This window comes from Pimephales promelas, chromosome 3 (genome assembly GCF_988280905.1).
Source record: "Pimephales promelas chromosome 3, fPimPro1.hap1.1, whole genome shotgun sequence".
Taxonomy (NCBI): Eukaryota; Metazoa; Chordata; class Actinopteri; order Cypriniformes; family Leuciscidae; genus Pimephales; species Pimephales promelas.
The window spans coordinates 7,077,896-7,095,054 of NC_142771.1; the positions used below are offsets into that span (position 1 = coordinate 7,077,896).

Consider the following 17,159-nt stretch of genomic DNA (forward strand, 5'->3'; position numbering starts at 1 on the left):
ATAAATTTCAGGTGTTCCCAGAATGTGTCTGTGAAGATTCAGCTCAAAAACTCAACAGATGACTTATTACACATTGTAAATGCCCATTTTGGACAGTAGCACCTCATTGCAGTACACAAGATCCAGGGGGCGGAGTCAGATCCAGATCTGAGGGGTGGAGTTGGGTAGGTTTAGGGGTGGGTTTAGGGATCAGGGGGTTGAGTTGGGTAGGTTTAGGGGTGGGTTTAGGGATCAGGGGTGGAGCTGGGTAGGTTTAGGGGTGGGTTTAGGGATCAGGGGGTTGAGTTGGGTAGGTTTAGGGGTGGTTTTAGGGATCAGGGGTGGAGTTGGGTAGGTTTAGGGGTGGGTTTAGGGATCAGGGTTGGAGTTGGATAGGATTAAGGGTGGGTTTAGGGATCAGGGGGCGGAGCTGGGTAGGTTTGGGGGTGGGTTTAGGGATCAGGGGTGGAGCTGGGTAGGTTTAGGGGTGGGTTTAGGGATCAGGGGTGGAGCTGGGTAGGTTTAGGGGTGGTTTTAGGGATCAGGGGTGGAGTTGGGTAGGTTTAGGGGTGGGTTTAGGGATCAGGGGTGGAGCTGGGTAGGTTTAGGGGTGGGTTTAGGGATCAGGGGTGGAGTTGGGTAGGTTTAGGGGTGGGTTTAGGGATCAGGGGGTGGAGTTGGGTAGGTTTAGGGGTGGTTTAGGGATCAGGGTTGGAGTTGGATAGGATTAAGGGTAGGTTTAGGGATCAGGGGGCAGAGCTGGGTAGGTTTGGGGGTGGGTTTAGGGATCAGGGGTGGAGCTGGGTAGGTTTAGGGGTGGGTTTAGGGATTAGGGGTGGAGTTGGGTAGGTTTAGGGGTAGGTTTAGGGATCAGGGGGTGGAGTTGGGTAGGTTTAGGGGTGGTTTAGGGATCAGGGTTGGAGTTGGATAGGATTAAGGGTGGGTTTAGGGATCAGGGGGTGGAGCTGGGTAGGTTTGGGGGTGGGTTTAGGGATCAGGGGAGGAGTTGGGTAGGTTTAGGGATCAGGGGATGGAGTTGGGTAGGTTTAGGGATCAGGGGGTGGAGTTGGGTAGGTTTAGGGGTGGTTTAGGGATCAGGGTTGGAGTTGGATAGGATTAAGGGTAGGTTTAGGGATCAGGGGCGGAGCTGGGTAGGTTTGGGGGTGGGTTTAGGGATCAGGGGTGGAGCTGGGTAGGTTTAGGGGTGGGTTTAGGGATTAGGGGTGGAGTTGGGTAGGTTTAGGGGTAGGTTTAGGGATCAGGGGGTGGAGTTGGGTAGGTTTAGGGGTGGTTTAGGGATCAGGGTTGGAGTTGGATAGGATTAAGGGTGGGTTTAGGGATCAGGGGGTGGAGCTGGGTAGGTTTGGGGGTGGGTTTAGGGATCAGGGGAGGAGTTGGGTAGGTTTAGGGATCAGGGGGTGGAGTTGGGTAGGTTTAGGGATCAGGGTTGGAGTTGGATAGGATTAAGGGTGGGTTTAGGGATCAGGGGTGGAGTTGGGTAGGTTTAGGGGTGGGTTTAGGGATCAGGGTTGGAGTTGGATAGGATTAAGGGTGGGTTTAGGGGTGGGTTTAGGGATCAGGGTTGGAGTTGGATAGGATTAAAGGTGGGTTTAGGGATCAGGGGTGGAGTTGGGTAGGTTTAGGGATCAGGGGTGGAGATGGATAGGATTAGGGGTGGGTTTAGGGATCAGGGGTGGAGATGGGTAGGTTTAGGGGTGGGTTTAGGGATCAGGGGGTGGAGTTGGGTAGGATTAGGGGTGGGTTTAGGGATCAGGGGTGGAGATGGGTAAGTTTCAGGGTTGGGTTTAGGGATAAGGGGTGGAATCTTTTTCCGAGTCATTTGGTTTATTCAACGAACGAAACAAATTGACTCTGAAAAAGATTAGTTCATTTTGATGAACGATTTTGAATAGGAGATTCACAAACGTGCGTCACAGAACAGAGCAAGACGACCATTTGAACTTGTAAAACTTAAACTTTGTCGTTTTTTTATTAAATGAGCGATCGTTTCGCTTGATAAGATGTCTTTAATTTGTGTGGTAGTGTTTTATGTGTAGTGTAAAATGGTTACATAATTTTCTTTTATGATCCAATCGAATCCCAATGATTATGGGGATCATAACTGACATTAGACCCGCGATAAAAGGCATCAGCATCAGTGCTGGTGTTAACATCATACAGCGCTATAAACATATACACGAGAAGCCATTACCCTCATCAAAGCACAGCAGGGAAAATCAATACACTATAATGTTATCTTCCTCCCATATGATGAAGGACTAGACATCTAATATAGGCTATGTGTCATTCTGTGTAAGTCAAACCGTTGCAATATGATCTGCACTGTGAGATAATTTTCATGTGAAGCATTGTTGCCTCTGCATGATTTTTCCTATTTCTTTTGTGATTATCATATTGTACAAAAATAATTGAGTAAAAGCCAAGGCAGACGGTCTAACATCAATGGTTTTTTGTCATCTAGAATAACATGTTGGATATGACGAGCTAATATGAACGTTTCTAATTGAATGACTCTAATTAGTTCTTCATTAAATGGTTGTCATAGGAGCGACCCAACATTCAACACAAATTATCTCACGGCAAAGATTCGCGTTATGTCGTTGGGCAAGTACACTAAACAATTGAAGACTGATTATTTTACTGTATATGTTAACAAAAATAATCGTTGAATCGTTCTTTAAATTAAACCAACATCCAAGAAACCATTTCATGACTTTATTGAACATCCGAATCGATTCACTGGCACTGACGGAGCAGCTATTCGATCCGATTGGATAATCATCTGTATGATGGCCGAGTCATGTGATCTAATCGATGAAACTGCTATCGGGACTGAAGACATGCTCTGTTTTTAGGGTTCCTACTTGTAATTCTCGCTTGTTGTGGTTAAATTTGTAGATCTTTAAACACCTACACAGTTGGCGTCTTCATTCATTTATTTATTTTATTCATAGAGGTCATTTGCAAATTAGCATAATTGCTCTAGCCTCCCCAAATGTTAATGAAGAGCATATTTTAACCTTCTGTTGTATGGGCTGATCTGAATATATGAATTTACAATTGATGATGCCAATAGTCGTGTGTTCTCCACATTAATACAGGAACACTGCGTTTCCCAGCAGAAGGATCCGGGTTTCACACTCATGCTGAGATGGTTTCACATACATATTTCTGGTGTGATACAGCTAAGATCCCTGCAGAGAAAGAAAAAGAGAAACCTGTGTAAACGGACGCTCACGTCGCTGTCTGGATTTAGAAATTGAAGATTGATCCGTCCAAACCTCCTCTGATCCAAAACCAAATGAGACGAAGATATGTAAAGATTTATATAACAGATCCAGCATCCACGCTGCTCATTTCTTCCTCTCTTTAGCTGAGTTTGAACAGATTGAGTTTTATTTCTCCTCCATCAGACTTGAAACTTGTTGAAGTTCGTCTAATGATGTGTATGTCTAATTTAGACACAGCCATGAAAGTTTCTGGCTTCTTTCCCTTTTTCTCTACGAGCTAATGAGTTTAGCTCCCTGGACGGATATGCAGTTTTAATTTGACAATTGGAAGCCAGATTGCAAACGAATCACTAAAAAAAAAACACACACACGCTCGTTTCCCTCAATGCGACAGCATCATGCAGAAACCTGAGGTAATGTGCGCAAACTTGAGCGAGGAAAAGATGCTTGAATGATAAAGTTATAGAGTGATAGAGTTCGAAGAGTAATGAGTCTGTGAGAAAGAGAGAAGCTTTAGACCTTCATAACATAATGTCTACTTAGTTTCAGTCTCTGCCACTGTTGTACTGTTTGTTAGCAGTCATGAAATGGCACCGCCACTTATAAATTTATATGTAACACAAGTTACGCAATCAAATGACTTTTTTCAAGTAACTAGTAATGCATTTACAACAAAGTATCAAAAAAGTTACCTTTTAAAATAATTTGTGTCCCCATTTATTGACCCTAATGGGGACCCTGACCCTGAGAAAAAGAGATTTCACACCGGGACAAATTTCGCGCGCGTTATTCACCGACGTTTAACGCCTTATGCAACATGACATCATGACTTTTGCGTAAACATACATGCCACTTTCCAGTCAAGTGGCGCATTTTGAGCTATCCGCGTGTATGTCTACGCCATTAACGTCCGAGTGATTCCGCGTGTCTGTACACGCCGTCAAATGTCCGCGCGAAATTAAGAAAAATCTACATCTGGGGAGCGATCTTTTTTTTTTCCTAGGATGGTAAGGGAACAGTCATAAATGCCATTAACCCCAGTGACGGGTAGGTTTAGGGACGGGGTTGAGGTAAGTCATATATTTATATATACAGTAATAACGTTAAGTCAACGGCGCTCATAAACACGCTGAAAAGCGATTATGCGTCTTGATAGCACGCCAAAAATGGAAATACGAATTGGCGTGTCATACACACGCTACTTCATGAGATCAGTCTGCCTCATGACTAAACAAATGGCGCCAATGTGAGTGTGCACACCGACACGTAAAACGCCACACGTAAAAGTGTCATTTAAAAAAAACACCTCAGGTTCGTTTTTTTTAGTTTGACACGCTGCATCAAAAACTATCTGACCAATGAGATTGACGCTTTTGCTCACGTGTTTGGAGCTTCCGAAGTTACAGTAAAACACAACTTGGGGGCGCTCAAACACAAAACGGTCTTGCCGAGCATAGTCTACATACGGAACGGAGAAGAAGATATACGCCAAGTAGCGTCGCCGTCTACACAGCCAGGAAGAAATAAGACGAGGAAGATGCAAGGCAAGATGAGTGTAGAGCTGCTGTTCTCGTTGGTGCTAGAACATAAAGAACTATATGACAAACGCGACTACAAACATCTTGATAAAAGAAAACTGATATGGAGTGGTATTGCAGAGCAAATGGGCGCCATCTAATGTCAGGGAATGAATTTGCATGTTCACTCGGCTCATCGTCAGCGAAAATCGCTTGGGTGTGAACACAAAAAACGCGTTGAAAAACGCTGACGAACAACGCTCACTGATATTCGTCCCGGTGTGTACGGGCCTTAAATGTGCGTTCACGGCATGTTGGAAATATCGTGAGCCCCGCTCCTACTTGCCCCGCTCCGAGCGGGCCTCGAACCCCGGGTCTCCGGCGTGAGAGTCGGACGCTCTAGCAAGGAGGCTAAAGACTGCAGCCTCTAGCGTCTTTCGCTAGAGCGCCTATTGAGATCGGGGAGTGAGGTTTACTCGCACAGCAACTACTAGTTGGCCTCCGTTACACTCACCCCCCTAAACCTCACTCTCATCCGGGTCACGGCACCAATGTAACCCCTAACCCCCGGGTCCTACTTGCCCCGCTCCGAGCGGGCCTCGAACCCGGGTCTCCGGCGTGAGAGTCGGACGCTCTAGCAAGGAGGCTAAAGACTGCAGCCTCTAGCGTCTTTCGCTAGAGCGCCTATTGAGATCGGGGAGTGAGGTTTACTCGCACAACAACTACTAGTTGGCCTCCGTTACACTTGTAACGTGTGAATTTTCGGAGAACCTCTACTTGGACCACCTGATCGCCTGGTTGATACGTTTTGCCATAGAAATCATAACTCCCATCGAAGGATGTGAACAGCTCACAGAACGTCACATGTTGTCATCTGGAGACTTACAGTAATTACGACAGTGTGAAATGTGCACAAAAACAGATTCGGTATTCCTCAAAATGAATTCACAGGAAAACACAAAACGCACAAACCTGCTATACTCAAATGTTAAATTACTAAAATATACTTTATGTATTTAATCTCACTTTATTAACCACTGTCGATGAACCAATTATAATAATCATAAACAAAAATTACTGAAAATGATTTGAACTTTCTTCTTCTGCAATCCAGCAGCTCGAAGGTTTGTTTGAGCAGCGCCCTCTAATGTATAGGCGTGAATTTGCATTTCCTTTTGCGTTTGCACTTTTAGTGTGAGAGGGCCTTTACATTTACCAAAAATTTATTATTTTGTTGTTATTAAAAAACAATCAAAACGCTCCAAGAACTGAGTTTTGCACCTCTTATCCAAACATTGACACTGTGCCCGAAATCCAATACGCCCATAGTATATACACTGTAAAAATGAATACGGAAAAATGAATATTGAGGCAAAAAAAAATTTGAGGCAACAGATTACAATCAATATTATTAATTAAATTTAACAAATTAGAATTGAGTAATAATTAACCAAACGAATTACTTAAAAGTTAACCATTTAAAATGAGTAAAATTTACACATTTTTCTACACAAAAATATCGGAATAACAGACTTACGTCAACGATGAATTAAGAACTCTTTTTTTTTTAATTATTGCCATCATTGAAGACACCTGATGATAACAAGCAGAATCACTGAAGACAAAAAACGTGATTTTTAAGTCACCATTATAGAGATCAGTGTGTGTTTTAGTTGGGCTCTTGACCCTCAAATCATTAAATGTAGATGTTGTTTGGCTGTTACACATGATAACAAATCGAAAAAGGTGACCTGATGGTGTTGGTTATGTTTTAACATAATCATTATTTTACAATCATTTGACCTGAATCATTGAACTCATGTAAAGACAGCAATATCGTGTCGGCCCACATCAGACACATCAAAAACTCAAGTATAAAATCATCTTTTGTAGTGTAGACTCACATTACATTAAAATGACTGCAGGATTTGACCTCTTTCACCATATTCACCGTTCATTCAGTCACAGTTTAACCTGAAGTCTGGCCTCTGGACACCCGCAGTATTGTTAGTATTCTGATGACCCTCGGGACACCGTGACTCTGGTTACCGGGCCAAAGATCAAGACATGATTGAATTACCTGCTCATCTGGTTAAAAGACACGCTCCCCATCGGCCTTCTCATGTCATCTCTGAATCTGACAGTCTCAGCCAGTGTTGTAGTCGAGACCACCTCACTCGAGTCCGAGTCGATACCGAGACCAGAGAGAGTCGAGTCCGAGTCAAGACCGAGTCCATAGAGAGTCGAGTCCGAGACCAGAGACGGTTGAGTCCGAGTCGAGACCGAGACCAGTGAGGGTTGATTACCTAATTTACTTTTATTTACTTAGAAATCCTTTTTTTTTTTTTTTTACTGAATTTACTTAGAGTTTAAAAAATATGATCAGTTTAGGGTAAAAAGGCCACATAGTAGGTGGTGTTAAAAGTAATTTTATTACAATTTGTCATGCGCAGTTGCGCACTAGAAAATCACCAATCACTAGGCGTGTCAGTCAATTTAAAGAAATATTTTATTAACATACATTAATAATCATGAAAAATATTTTGAATTGAACTCGAGTGGACTCTGGAATAATTCCGAGTCCTAAAAAAAAAAAATGTTCGAGTACGAGTCAATTCCGAGTCCAAATGGACACGAGTCCATGACAAGACCGAGTCCATTAAAATATGGTCTCCAGACCGAGTCCGAGACGAGTCCGAGTCTCGAGTACTACAACACTGGTCTCAGCCAAGATGACGGAGCCAAAATTCTGAATTCTGATAGATTCTGACATGTGAAGCACTTTGAGATGCACTATATTTGATTTTAATTAAAAATATAAAAAATAGTATTAAAGTTACAGTATATTACTAATATATATATATATATATATATATATATATATATATATATATATATATATATATATATGTTTTATTTGATCTATAAAACACTTTTAAAATGTGTGAATTCTGGTTAATCTGTTGTTTTACCTGTTCATTATTTTAAGTCATGTTGAACTTTGAGAAACACTGTTTTAGATGTTTGCCTTCTGTTTAAACATTCACAATTGGAGAGGTTTCATGAAGTGAGTTTGAGACTGACCCATAAATAATTACATGAATGCTGATATCGAAAAGTCTCTCTTTAGCTTGTTGTTGCAAATGATCACTAACGAACAGATATAAAGCACGAAAAACACTGAGTGTCTGATGCGGTTTTGGGTCAGAGGATGTTGCTCTGTGCTTGATTTGTTTATGTAAATTTTGGCAGTAAAAGTTTTTACACACATAAGCAAATTCAGAATCAGAGCCGCTCTAATTGTACCTCAGAGTGCTAATAAATACACGCATGAATAATGCAAACGCTGAGTGAGACAGAATTGGCCGCCGCTCAAAACTCCCCGAATTACAGGATGAGAACGGACGGGCCCGTTCGTCCAGAAACAGAGCAGATCTGTGGAAATAGGTTCACTTATCCAGTGTTTCACGAGGATGATGAGAACAAATGATGGTGGTGAGAATCCCTGAGTCGTGTTTGGTGCAAAGGCCACGGATAAAGACATTGTGTTCATGTGATTTTTCATGATCATTTCAAATCAAACGCGGTTGATTTAATGTAACTGCAAAAGTCCATCCAGAATTGTTCTTATTCAATCATATATACATATACGTATATATATATATATATATATAGTTTTAGTTTCAGTTATTACCATAATCCCAGATCCAGACTTTCAATCGCTCGTGTGGACCGGCGTGCTCCCGTCACTGTGGGCCAAACTCATTAAGAGCGGCAGAAGAAGCTGGATCAGAAGTTCAGTCTTTGCTGTGTGTGTGTGTGTGTGTGTGTGTAATTTCAGCTGCTCGGTGGAACACAAATAAACAAGCAGGGAGTGTTGTAAAGAACATCAGATTTAATTAGCTTGTTAAGACAAGTTTGGAGCGTGCGTACGCGCATTCACTCGCGTTTCCCTTCCAATCAATCACTCAGTCTTTGATGCGTCTTACAACATTCACCCAGTTTGTGTTCTGGTAGTGTTTTCAGAGGCTAGTTTTATTTTTAGTGACGTGACGTGAAGACCAAGTAAGGTAATTCAAGCTCTGAATTTGTCCTGCATTTAGCGCACACACACTCTTTTTCCAACAAAGCATTTTGAAAGCTTTTGGTTCGGAGCCTGTGCCTACTCGCGAACTGGTTCTTTGTGTTTTGACAGCCAAAGAACCGGTTCTCGGCCAAAACAAATGGTTCCAAAGCGGCACCAAATATTTGCTGGACTAGAACCACATTACATTTGGGGCTGGGGTTGGGGTTATTGTGACCAACAACACGATGGGAATGAGAAAGCTAAGACGTATGGCGACGTACACCGTGACAACGGCGTTGGGCTCTCTAGTCAGTGGAAAAACAAACAAACTCTGAGAAGGTTCTCAAGTTGAACTAACTTTGAACCAGCACCATTTCTGACCCAGTTCTTGACCAGTATCAGAGCAGTGGTCATTTTTGTTCCCAGAATATATAAATAAAGTCAACCCAGATAGCAAACTGACATTGAATCAACGTGGAAATATGACATCGAAACAACGTTGATCTGACATTGTTTTGCTGAACGTTGAACCAACGTCAGACGCGTCATTCTTTCAAAACTAACGGAAAATTAACTTGAAATCAACGCGTTGTTTCAACGTTATGAAAGCAAACCAATTTTCGATTTTCATTTAGCTTTGAAGAATGCCGCGTCTGACGTTGGTTCAACGTTAATTCGATGAGCAAAATCAACGTTGTTTCAATGTCATGAGAGACGTCGTTTCCACGTTGATTCAATGTCAGTTTGCTGTCTGGGACACTGTGTTAAGTGGTAACCCAGATAGCAAACTGACATTGAATCAACGTGGAAATATGACATCGAAACAACGTTGATCTGACATTGTTTTGCTCATCGAATTAACGTTGAACCAACGTCAGATGCGTCATTCTTCAAAACTAACGGAAAATCAACTTGAAATCAACGCGTTGTTTCAACGTTATGAAAGCAAACCAATTTTCGATTTCATTTAGCTTTGAAGAATGCCGCGTCTGACGTTGGTTCAACGTTAATTCAATGAGCAAATCAACGTTGTTTCAATGTCATGAGAGACGTCGTTTCCACGTTGATTCAATGTCAGTTTGCTGTCTGGGAAGGCTGGTATTGCTGTTTGTGAAGTTTTCCACATCCAGTGCCTGGTAGGAAACGTCCCACTTAAAACTTTATAGGAATGTTGGGGGATAATGTTCTAACAATATTATTTCACAGGCTACTCAAAATTCACCAATAGCAGTAAATGTACAAATCAATTATAGGCTAGCCTACAGGTTGATGAACCGGTGTGTTACAGCACCGAATTTTGCTCTTATAATGCCTTTTTTCACCAAAAACAATCTTAATACTTAATAAATATGCTTACGGTGCTGATATGCAAATATGTTGCCATATGTTGATGAGGTCATGTTTTTTTAAGTCGATCTCAAGCTCTCAAGACGACCTTGTCCTCCACAACAGACATGATGTTAGTTTTTTATGTGTGATTTCACATATAGTACATCAAATGTCTTTTTTCATGATATGACCCATGAAATGTATGATTTTAAATATATGAGCTGTCTGACGACCTCGTCCTCTACAGCATCACGTGATGTTATCTTCAAACTGTCAGTAAAAGTGATAAATCAGTCTAGGAGAAAGCGGCTAATGCTAACTATCTCCCAGCGTCCTGTTCCTCGCGTGTCTCTTCTGTCAGCGTTGGCTTCACTTGTGCTATTTTCAGCCATTAGGATAATCAGATGGAAATCCGCCTCCTACTCTCAAACACACACCTTTTCAGCGCTTGTCCGCCCAGTTAACATTCAGCTTTTAAAGGATGACATTTGGCACGTCAACTGCCACCACCGTGTGGTAACCGTGGTGATGTTGTCATGGCTGCGGGTTTGGTGTCTGTGTAAACGTCAACGCTCAAAGTAAAGTGATGTTTTTACCATTTATTCAACAGAGACACTTTAACCCAATGAGTTCTCCAGCAAAACAACCCCAGAAATCACACTGGTTTTCTACTAAACCCAGCAAACTGGGGACGTCCTCCGTTGTGAACGTCTACTTAGGTCCGCATTTGGTCCGGTTCATAAAGTTCGCGGGGGGACGTTCCGAGGACGTCCGCATTTGGTCCGGTTTATAACGTTCGCTAAGGGACGTTCCGAGGACGTTCTGGGGACGTTTTTTGTTAGCTGTGAAGTCTCACCTAGTCAGCATTTATGTGATGAAAAATACAGTAAAAACGGTAATTTTTGAAATACTATTAATATGTTTTCTGTGAATATAGGCTTACGTTAAAATGTATTTTATTCCTGTGATCAAAGCTGAATTAGCATCAACTCTAGTGTCACATGATGCTTCAGAAATAAGTCTAATATGATGATCTGAACCTCAAGAAACATTTCTGAATGTTATCAATGTTGAAAACAGTTGTGCTGCTGAATATTTTCCAGGACACAGTGTATAAAACGTTCTTGGCGGAACATTAAAATCAGGGCCTTTATTTGTGTTTACGAGAGTTTTATTTTGAAGGGCAGGATGTGACTGATGTCGATGAGGCATTCGATTTGCTGTCAGGTGAACGGTGATCAGGTAAGTGTGGTTGTTCATTCCCATGCTGATTCCTCTCTGTGCTTTGAGTTGTTTGGTGTTTTGGGCTATTTACTTAGTGTTGGTTGATTCACTGACAGTTTCTAATCAAAAACACTGACAAAATCAGATGTAGCTTGTCTTACAGTGGTTAGAGATGCACAGAGACAATGGACGTAGATGTGTGTGTGTGTGAGAGAGAGATTTGAACCCACTTTGTTGGTTTTATAATGCTGTAAAATAGCAATTCTGTACCATCTGAAGATATGTCACTGTTTCTTCTTCTGTTTGTAATCAGAAATCTATTGTCTAGATTAAATAACTGCTTTTTCTGGTGGCAGAAACAGCGATTTATTTGTCCAGCCTGAACCTGAAATGAGAATGAATGTGTTTTCTGTTCAGCGGCGTGAAAGCACTTTCATTCTCTGAACGGGCAAAGGGACATTTGTAAGATAACCGGTGTGTTTCTACGATAAAGTTTAATGAGTTTTTTAAGCTTCTGGTTCATGTGTCAGTAACCGCAGGTCGTCCACAGACTCTGAAGATTCATCTTGCAGGACTCTGGAGAAGATAAGGCCACAGACGCGGGCACATTGGAGATAATCTTGCGCTTTGCAGTTTGAATATCTCATGATGAAATTGCAGTAAAACAGTATGAAAGAGCAGTCAAGGTCTGAGCCCAGTTAAAGTTCCCTCAGTTGATACTGTAATAATATATTGGAGAAAAAATCTCTCTCTTACGGAAGCCCTGAACCGCAACCTAAAAAAAAAAAAATCTGTAAAAAAAAAAAAATCTGTAAAAAAAAAAAAAAAAAATCTAGCATTTCGAGATTAAAGTCGAAATGTTTCGAGATTAAAGTCGAAATGTTTCGAGATTAAAGTCGGAATGTTTCGAGATTAAAGTCGGAATGTTTCGAGATTAAATTTGGAATGTTTCGAGATTAAAGTCGAAATGTTTCGAGATTAAAGTCGAAATGTTTCGAGATTAAAGTCGAAATGTTTCGAGATTAAAGTCGGAATGTTTCGAGATTAAAGTCGAAATGTTTCGAGATTAAAGTCGGAATGTTTCGAGATTTAAGTCGAAATGTTTCGAGATTAAAGTCGAAATGTTTCGAGATTAAAGTCGAAATGTTTCGAGATTAAAGTCGGAATGTTTCGAGATTAAAGTCGAAATGTTTCGAGATTAAAGTCGAAATGTTTCGAGATTAAAGTCGAAACATTGTGCATTCATAACAGTGCGCGTCCACTGGTGTGTGTGTGTGAAGTCGAACTGCCATGGATAAACACAAAATAGTAGCTTTTTACTTTTATCCGGGCTTTCAACAAAATCTACACACGTCACACGTGCTAGTGGCAGTGTTTCTGAGGTGTTTTCGTGCTCGTCTAGTCAACACTATCTGGGTCGAGAACACAACAGTAGTAACTGTTCGGTCTCCCTCTTCAACGTACCGCTCTGTATACATTTTAAGTGCATCATTCTGTATCCAATCATTTGGCCGGATCCTGTGATTTCCTAAGATTTAATAACCACTTATGGTTGAGGAGAGATTCTCTGATATGATTGTAAAGCACTTTGAGTGTAGGCATATATGAAAGCGCTATAAATGCCCTATTCATTCATTCATTCATTCATTCATAAAGCTGGAATTCTCCATCCAGTCTGAAAAGTGTTTTCCGTGTTGGTTTTCCTATAGGCTAAAGTCTATTCCGGCGCATTATATTTTATAACGATAAAGTAAGATAAGTAATTCAGATAAAAGTAAAAAGCTACTATTTTGTGTTTATCCATGGCAGTTCGACTTCACACACGCGCGCTGCGCGCTCTGAGCCAGTGGACGCGCACTGTTATGAATGCACAATGTTTCGACTTTAATCTCGAAACATTTCGACTTTAATCTCGAAACATTTCGACTTTAATCTCGAAACATTTCGACTTTAATCTCGAAACATTCCGACTTTAATCTCGAAACATTTCGACTTTAATCTCGAAACATTTCGACTTTAATCTCGAAACATTTCGACTTTAATCTCGAAATGCTAGATTTTTTTTTTTTTTTTTACAGATTTTTTTTTTTTTACTGACTTTTTTTTTTTTTTTAGGTTGCGGTTCAGGGCTTCCGTACTCTCTCTCTCTATATATATATATATAAATATATATAAACACACACACTCACTCACCTAGTTACCTCGACAGTTTTCTACATCCCGACTCCTCACTCTCGACCGGTTCTTATCCCAGCCAGGGATATCTGTTATCAGCATATCACAGGGATAACATTCATATCTGCCACTATTTGTACTAAATATAAATAGCATCTAAAAATCATTTACACTTATAGCAAATAAAATACTGCTATTTTCACTTTATATTTTTTTTATTTATTCAGGATTTATTCAGGTTATGTTGTAAATGTTAAAAGAATATTTCAAACTGTCTTGTATTTGAATGTTTTATATTTCCACTTTTTGAACAATACACAATATGTTTGTTATCACAACATATTTTCTTTTGTCAAATCAACTTTATAATAATTTATTTAGTTGAGATAACTTATTATTTTGAGTTTCTGATGGTTAAATCAATCTCCTTCATTGTATTAACTCACTTTTTCCAGTTCAATCAACTTAAAATTTTAAGGCAACCCGGGTTACTTACTTTTTTAAGTTAAACCAACAATATTTTTTTTACAGTGTATGAGTTGATGACTTCTGCACTTAAAAATGCAAATAAACTTAAATAAAAAAAAACTAAAATTAATTCATTAATTTAGTCTTTATTGTATGAACTTTATAGGAAAATCCAAACAATCATCTGCTATCACAAGACATAGAATCTGACACCATGTAAAAAATATGACTCTTTAAAAAAAAAAAAAAAAAACTGTTCAAATGTACTTTGTACAAAACATTCTTTGTCGCATAAACAAAAAATAAAATAAAATGTCACTTGTGGAACATCAAAACAGTTATACATATAACAGTTTCTCTTAAAGATCTCCAAATAAGTTACATACACAACATTTGCACAACTTTAAATGACAAAACGATTACAATTTGTCCAGCAATTTTGTCATGAGAGTCTCGAAACCCTGCTGAGCAGAGCGTAGTTGCGCTAGAGTCTCCTCATGACGCCGCTGACATGCTTCCTCCGAGTCCTGCAAAAACTGCATCAGTTCACAGTCCACCCTTTGACGCTTCAGAGGCGGTGTTGCTGGGGAAGTCGGCGAACTCAACGTGGTGTCACTGCTACACTGTCCTAATGCTTCAGGTCTGCGCACCTTCAGACCAACTGATGTCCCGACGACAGGAAAAACCACTTCTTGCTGCCTTTCCAGAAGAGCGTCCATTTCCGTATAAAACTTGAAGCGGATACTCCCCTTCTCTCTAGGTTTATTGCTATCTTTAATTTTTTTGTAGGCCTCTATAAGTGTGTTCCACTTCCTGGCCACTTTGTCAGGGCAGAAAGACTGCAAGAAATGGCTGGACAACTTATCCGCAGCGTCTCTCCACAGATGCTTTTTACTGCGCATTGCGGATTTAAGCCGTGCGTTCAGCTCTTCCAGAGTTTTCGGGAGACCCTCGCCTTCTCTCTCGATGTGCTGCCGCATGAGGTTGATCAAAAACAAAGTTTGCTCTTTGTTGAAGCCATCATTCGCTGGCAGTGGGATGAGTGATGGTAATGTGTTGGATGCAGCATCACTGTTCTTCTGTTGGCTTTCTAAAACACCGGGAAAAAAGCAACAGGTTAGCAAACATGACATTACTAACATTGTTATTATTGTTATCTAACCTTTTACGGTATGCAAGTCTTCAGCTTCAACCATGTTTATCATGATTGTCATGTCCTCATTCATGTAGTATGTGGTGGGATCTGCTGCCGTCTGGTACAAGGGACCGTTGAATGCAGTGCTCCTCTCGGGATCCATGAACATGTTCACGTTGTTGTCCAAATATACTAGAAAAATGGGATTTTTTTGTCATAATTTACTCACTCTCATGTTGTTCCAAACCTTTATGAGCTTATTTCTTCTGTTGAAGACACAAAATAAGACATTTTGAAGAATGTTGTTGGTAACCAAACAGTTGATGGACCCCATTGACTTCCATAGTGTTATGGAAGTCAACTGTTTGGTTAAAATTCTTCAAAATATCTTCTTTTTGTGTTCAACAGAAGAAAGAAACTCATACAGATTTGGAACAACTTGAGGGTGAGAAAGTATTTTTTTAGGTGAACCGTCCCTTTAACATAACATCTGTAATGCTTTGGGTTAGTTCATTCACTAGTTCATTTAAATGAATAAACATGACGAAACAACTCTCCATGTTCAAGGCAAACTGTGAACAATTTCAAAACCTCAATTTATCAGCCTATAAAGTTAAACAGATAATAATAATACTCAGAAAACTTCGACAGTTAGAACAGACTCATTCGTTTCTTTCTGAGTCGGTTCTTTTTTATTCATTTATTTCGAACCGGTTCTTTGATTCGGTTCTTGGCTCTTCGTAAGGAGCGTGCCGAGCCGTTAGCGTGCGTGCTTGCGTCATCAATCCAGAACTAAAGTTCGATTCCGTGAGATCCAGTTCAAAAACTATTAGTTTTGAAGTTGAACGAATCACAAGTTTTCTGCTCAGAAAATGCCGAAGTATCATCATCATCATGTCCACAGACAGAGTTTGGATAGTAAGTTAAGTTACTCTGTGCACACTGAGATTGAGATAGTACAGACAGAAGTGCGATTAAACATTAACGTTATATTCCTAGTTTCACTTAACGTACTGTTGAGGCGCTGAGCAGCCATTTTGCTTTCTGAAGTCGGGGATGTTGTTGTCTCTGCGGTTTCTCCGAGTTCCCCGTCAGCCTCATTCTTCAGGATCAGTCGCTGTGTTGATCTCAACACAGATGATATCAGTATCCTAAGTCAGAGGAAAGCTGTATTTAAGTAACAAATACAGTCATAGTACAGTTACTACTTTGAAGGGCTTTGCTAGACAAAGTTTAAAATGAGTTATCATCTTGTTTAAGCACATTTAATATAACATACGGGTTACATATGTCATGTTGCAGACTAAAATAAAATCGGAATTATTAAAACGAGCCCCCACCCTTTGAGTGCTGGTTACAAAACGTCAACGACCGATTGAAATGCCGTTTTGAAATACACCGAAAAACAGCCCACCTTCTGCGCCTCCTTTCTTCTTCAGTAATGTTTTTTACGTGGACTTCGTATTTGTTCTGTAGTTGTTTGTATTGCGAAACTGGAAGCACAACAAAGGTTTCCTTGGACGCCTCCATGTTGGTTTTTCCGACTTGTGTTCCGTCAACTCGAGTGTGATCTAATTCCCAGCTGCGACTTCCTACTTCCGAGATCAATGATGTAGCGCAGCATTAACCCCTTCACTCCTGAATTTTGTCTACTGAGCGATCTTTGTTTACTTGATACTAGCTTTTCTCCAGGGTAGAAATTAATCTAAAAAAAAACAAAAACAAAAAAAAAAAAACCTTTTTTGTCATAGACAACCGTATTAAAGAAACATAAAATAATCATATTTTTACACAGTATGTGAACTGGAGTTGAAGAATAGGCTAAAACATACTGTAACAAAGAGCAATGCAATATGAATGTAGAAAAAAGGATGATAAGATGAAGTCTCAAAAAACTTTGATTATTTTTGCTGGGGGAGAGAGAGAGAGAGAGCGTGTTCAAAAATCATGTTCTTCATCTGTTTTTCACTGAAATGAATGAAAAACTGACAGTTAATGGTCACAACATAAACATT

The 17,159-nt window shown here is 40.3% G+C and overlaps 2 protein-coding genes across 3 annotated transcripts in view; one reads left to right on the plus strand and one right to left on the minus strand.

Annotated features, from left to right (window-relative positions):
• rbfox3b (RNA binding fox-1 homolog 3b) overlaps positions 1-17,159 on the plus strand; it is a 329,672-nt gene that overhangs the window by 68,378 nt on the left and 244,135 nt on the right. The window lies entirely within an intron of this gene.
• Positions 14,140-16,725, minus strand: LOC120476248 (uncharacterized). The gene is made up of 4 exons (XM_039667228.2): positions 16,559-16,725; positions 16,159-16,295; positions 15,172-15,336; positions 14,140-15,099 (listed from the first exon to the last, which is right to left on the minus strand). Exons 1-4 carry the CDS (start codon positions 16,672-16,674, stop codon positions 14,429-14,431), a joined length of 1,089 nt encoding a protein of 362 aa, XP_039523162.2. The 5' UTR covers positions 16,675-16,725; the 3' UTR covers positions 14,140-14,428.

Bases quoted from the DNA above. Each gene is read 5' to 3' on its own strand.
- LOC120476248 (XM_039667228.2), bottom strand. From the start codon at position 16,674: ATGGAGGCGTCCAAGGAAACCTTTGTTGTGCTTCCAGTTTCGCAATAC. The intron at 16,296-16,558 runs GTGGGCTGTTTT...CCTCTGACTTAG, and splicing joins GAAGAAAGGAGGCGCAGAAG to GATACTGATATCATCTGTGT. The intron at 15,100-15,171 runs GTTAGATAACAA...CCGGTGTTTTAG, and splicing joins AGACTTGCATACCGTAAAAG to AAAGCCAACAGAAGAACAGT.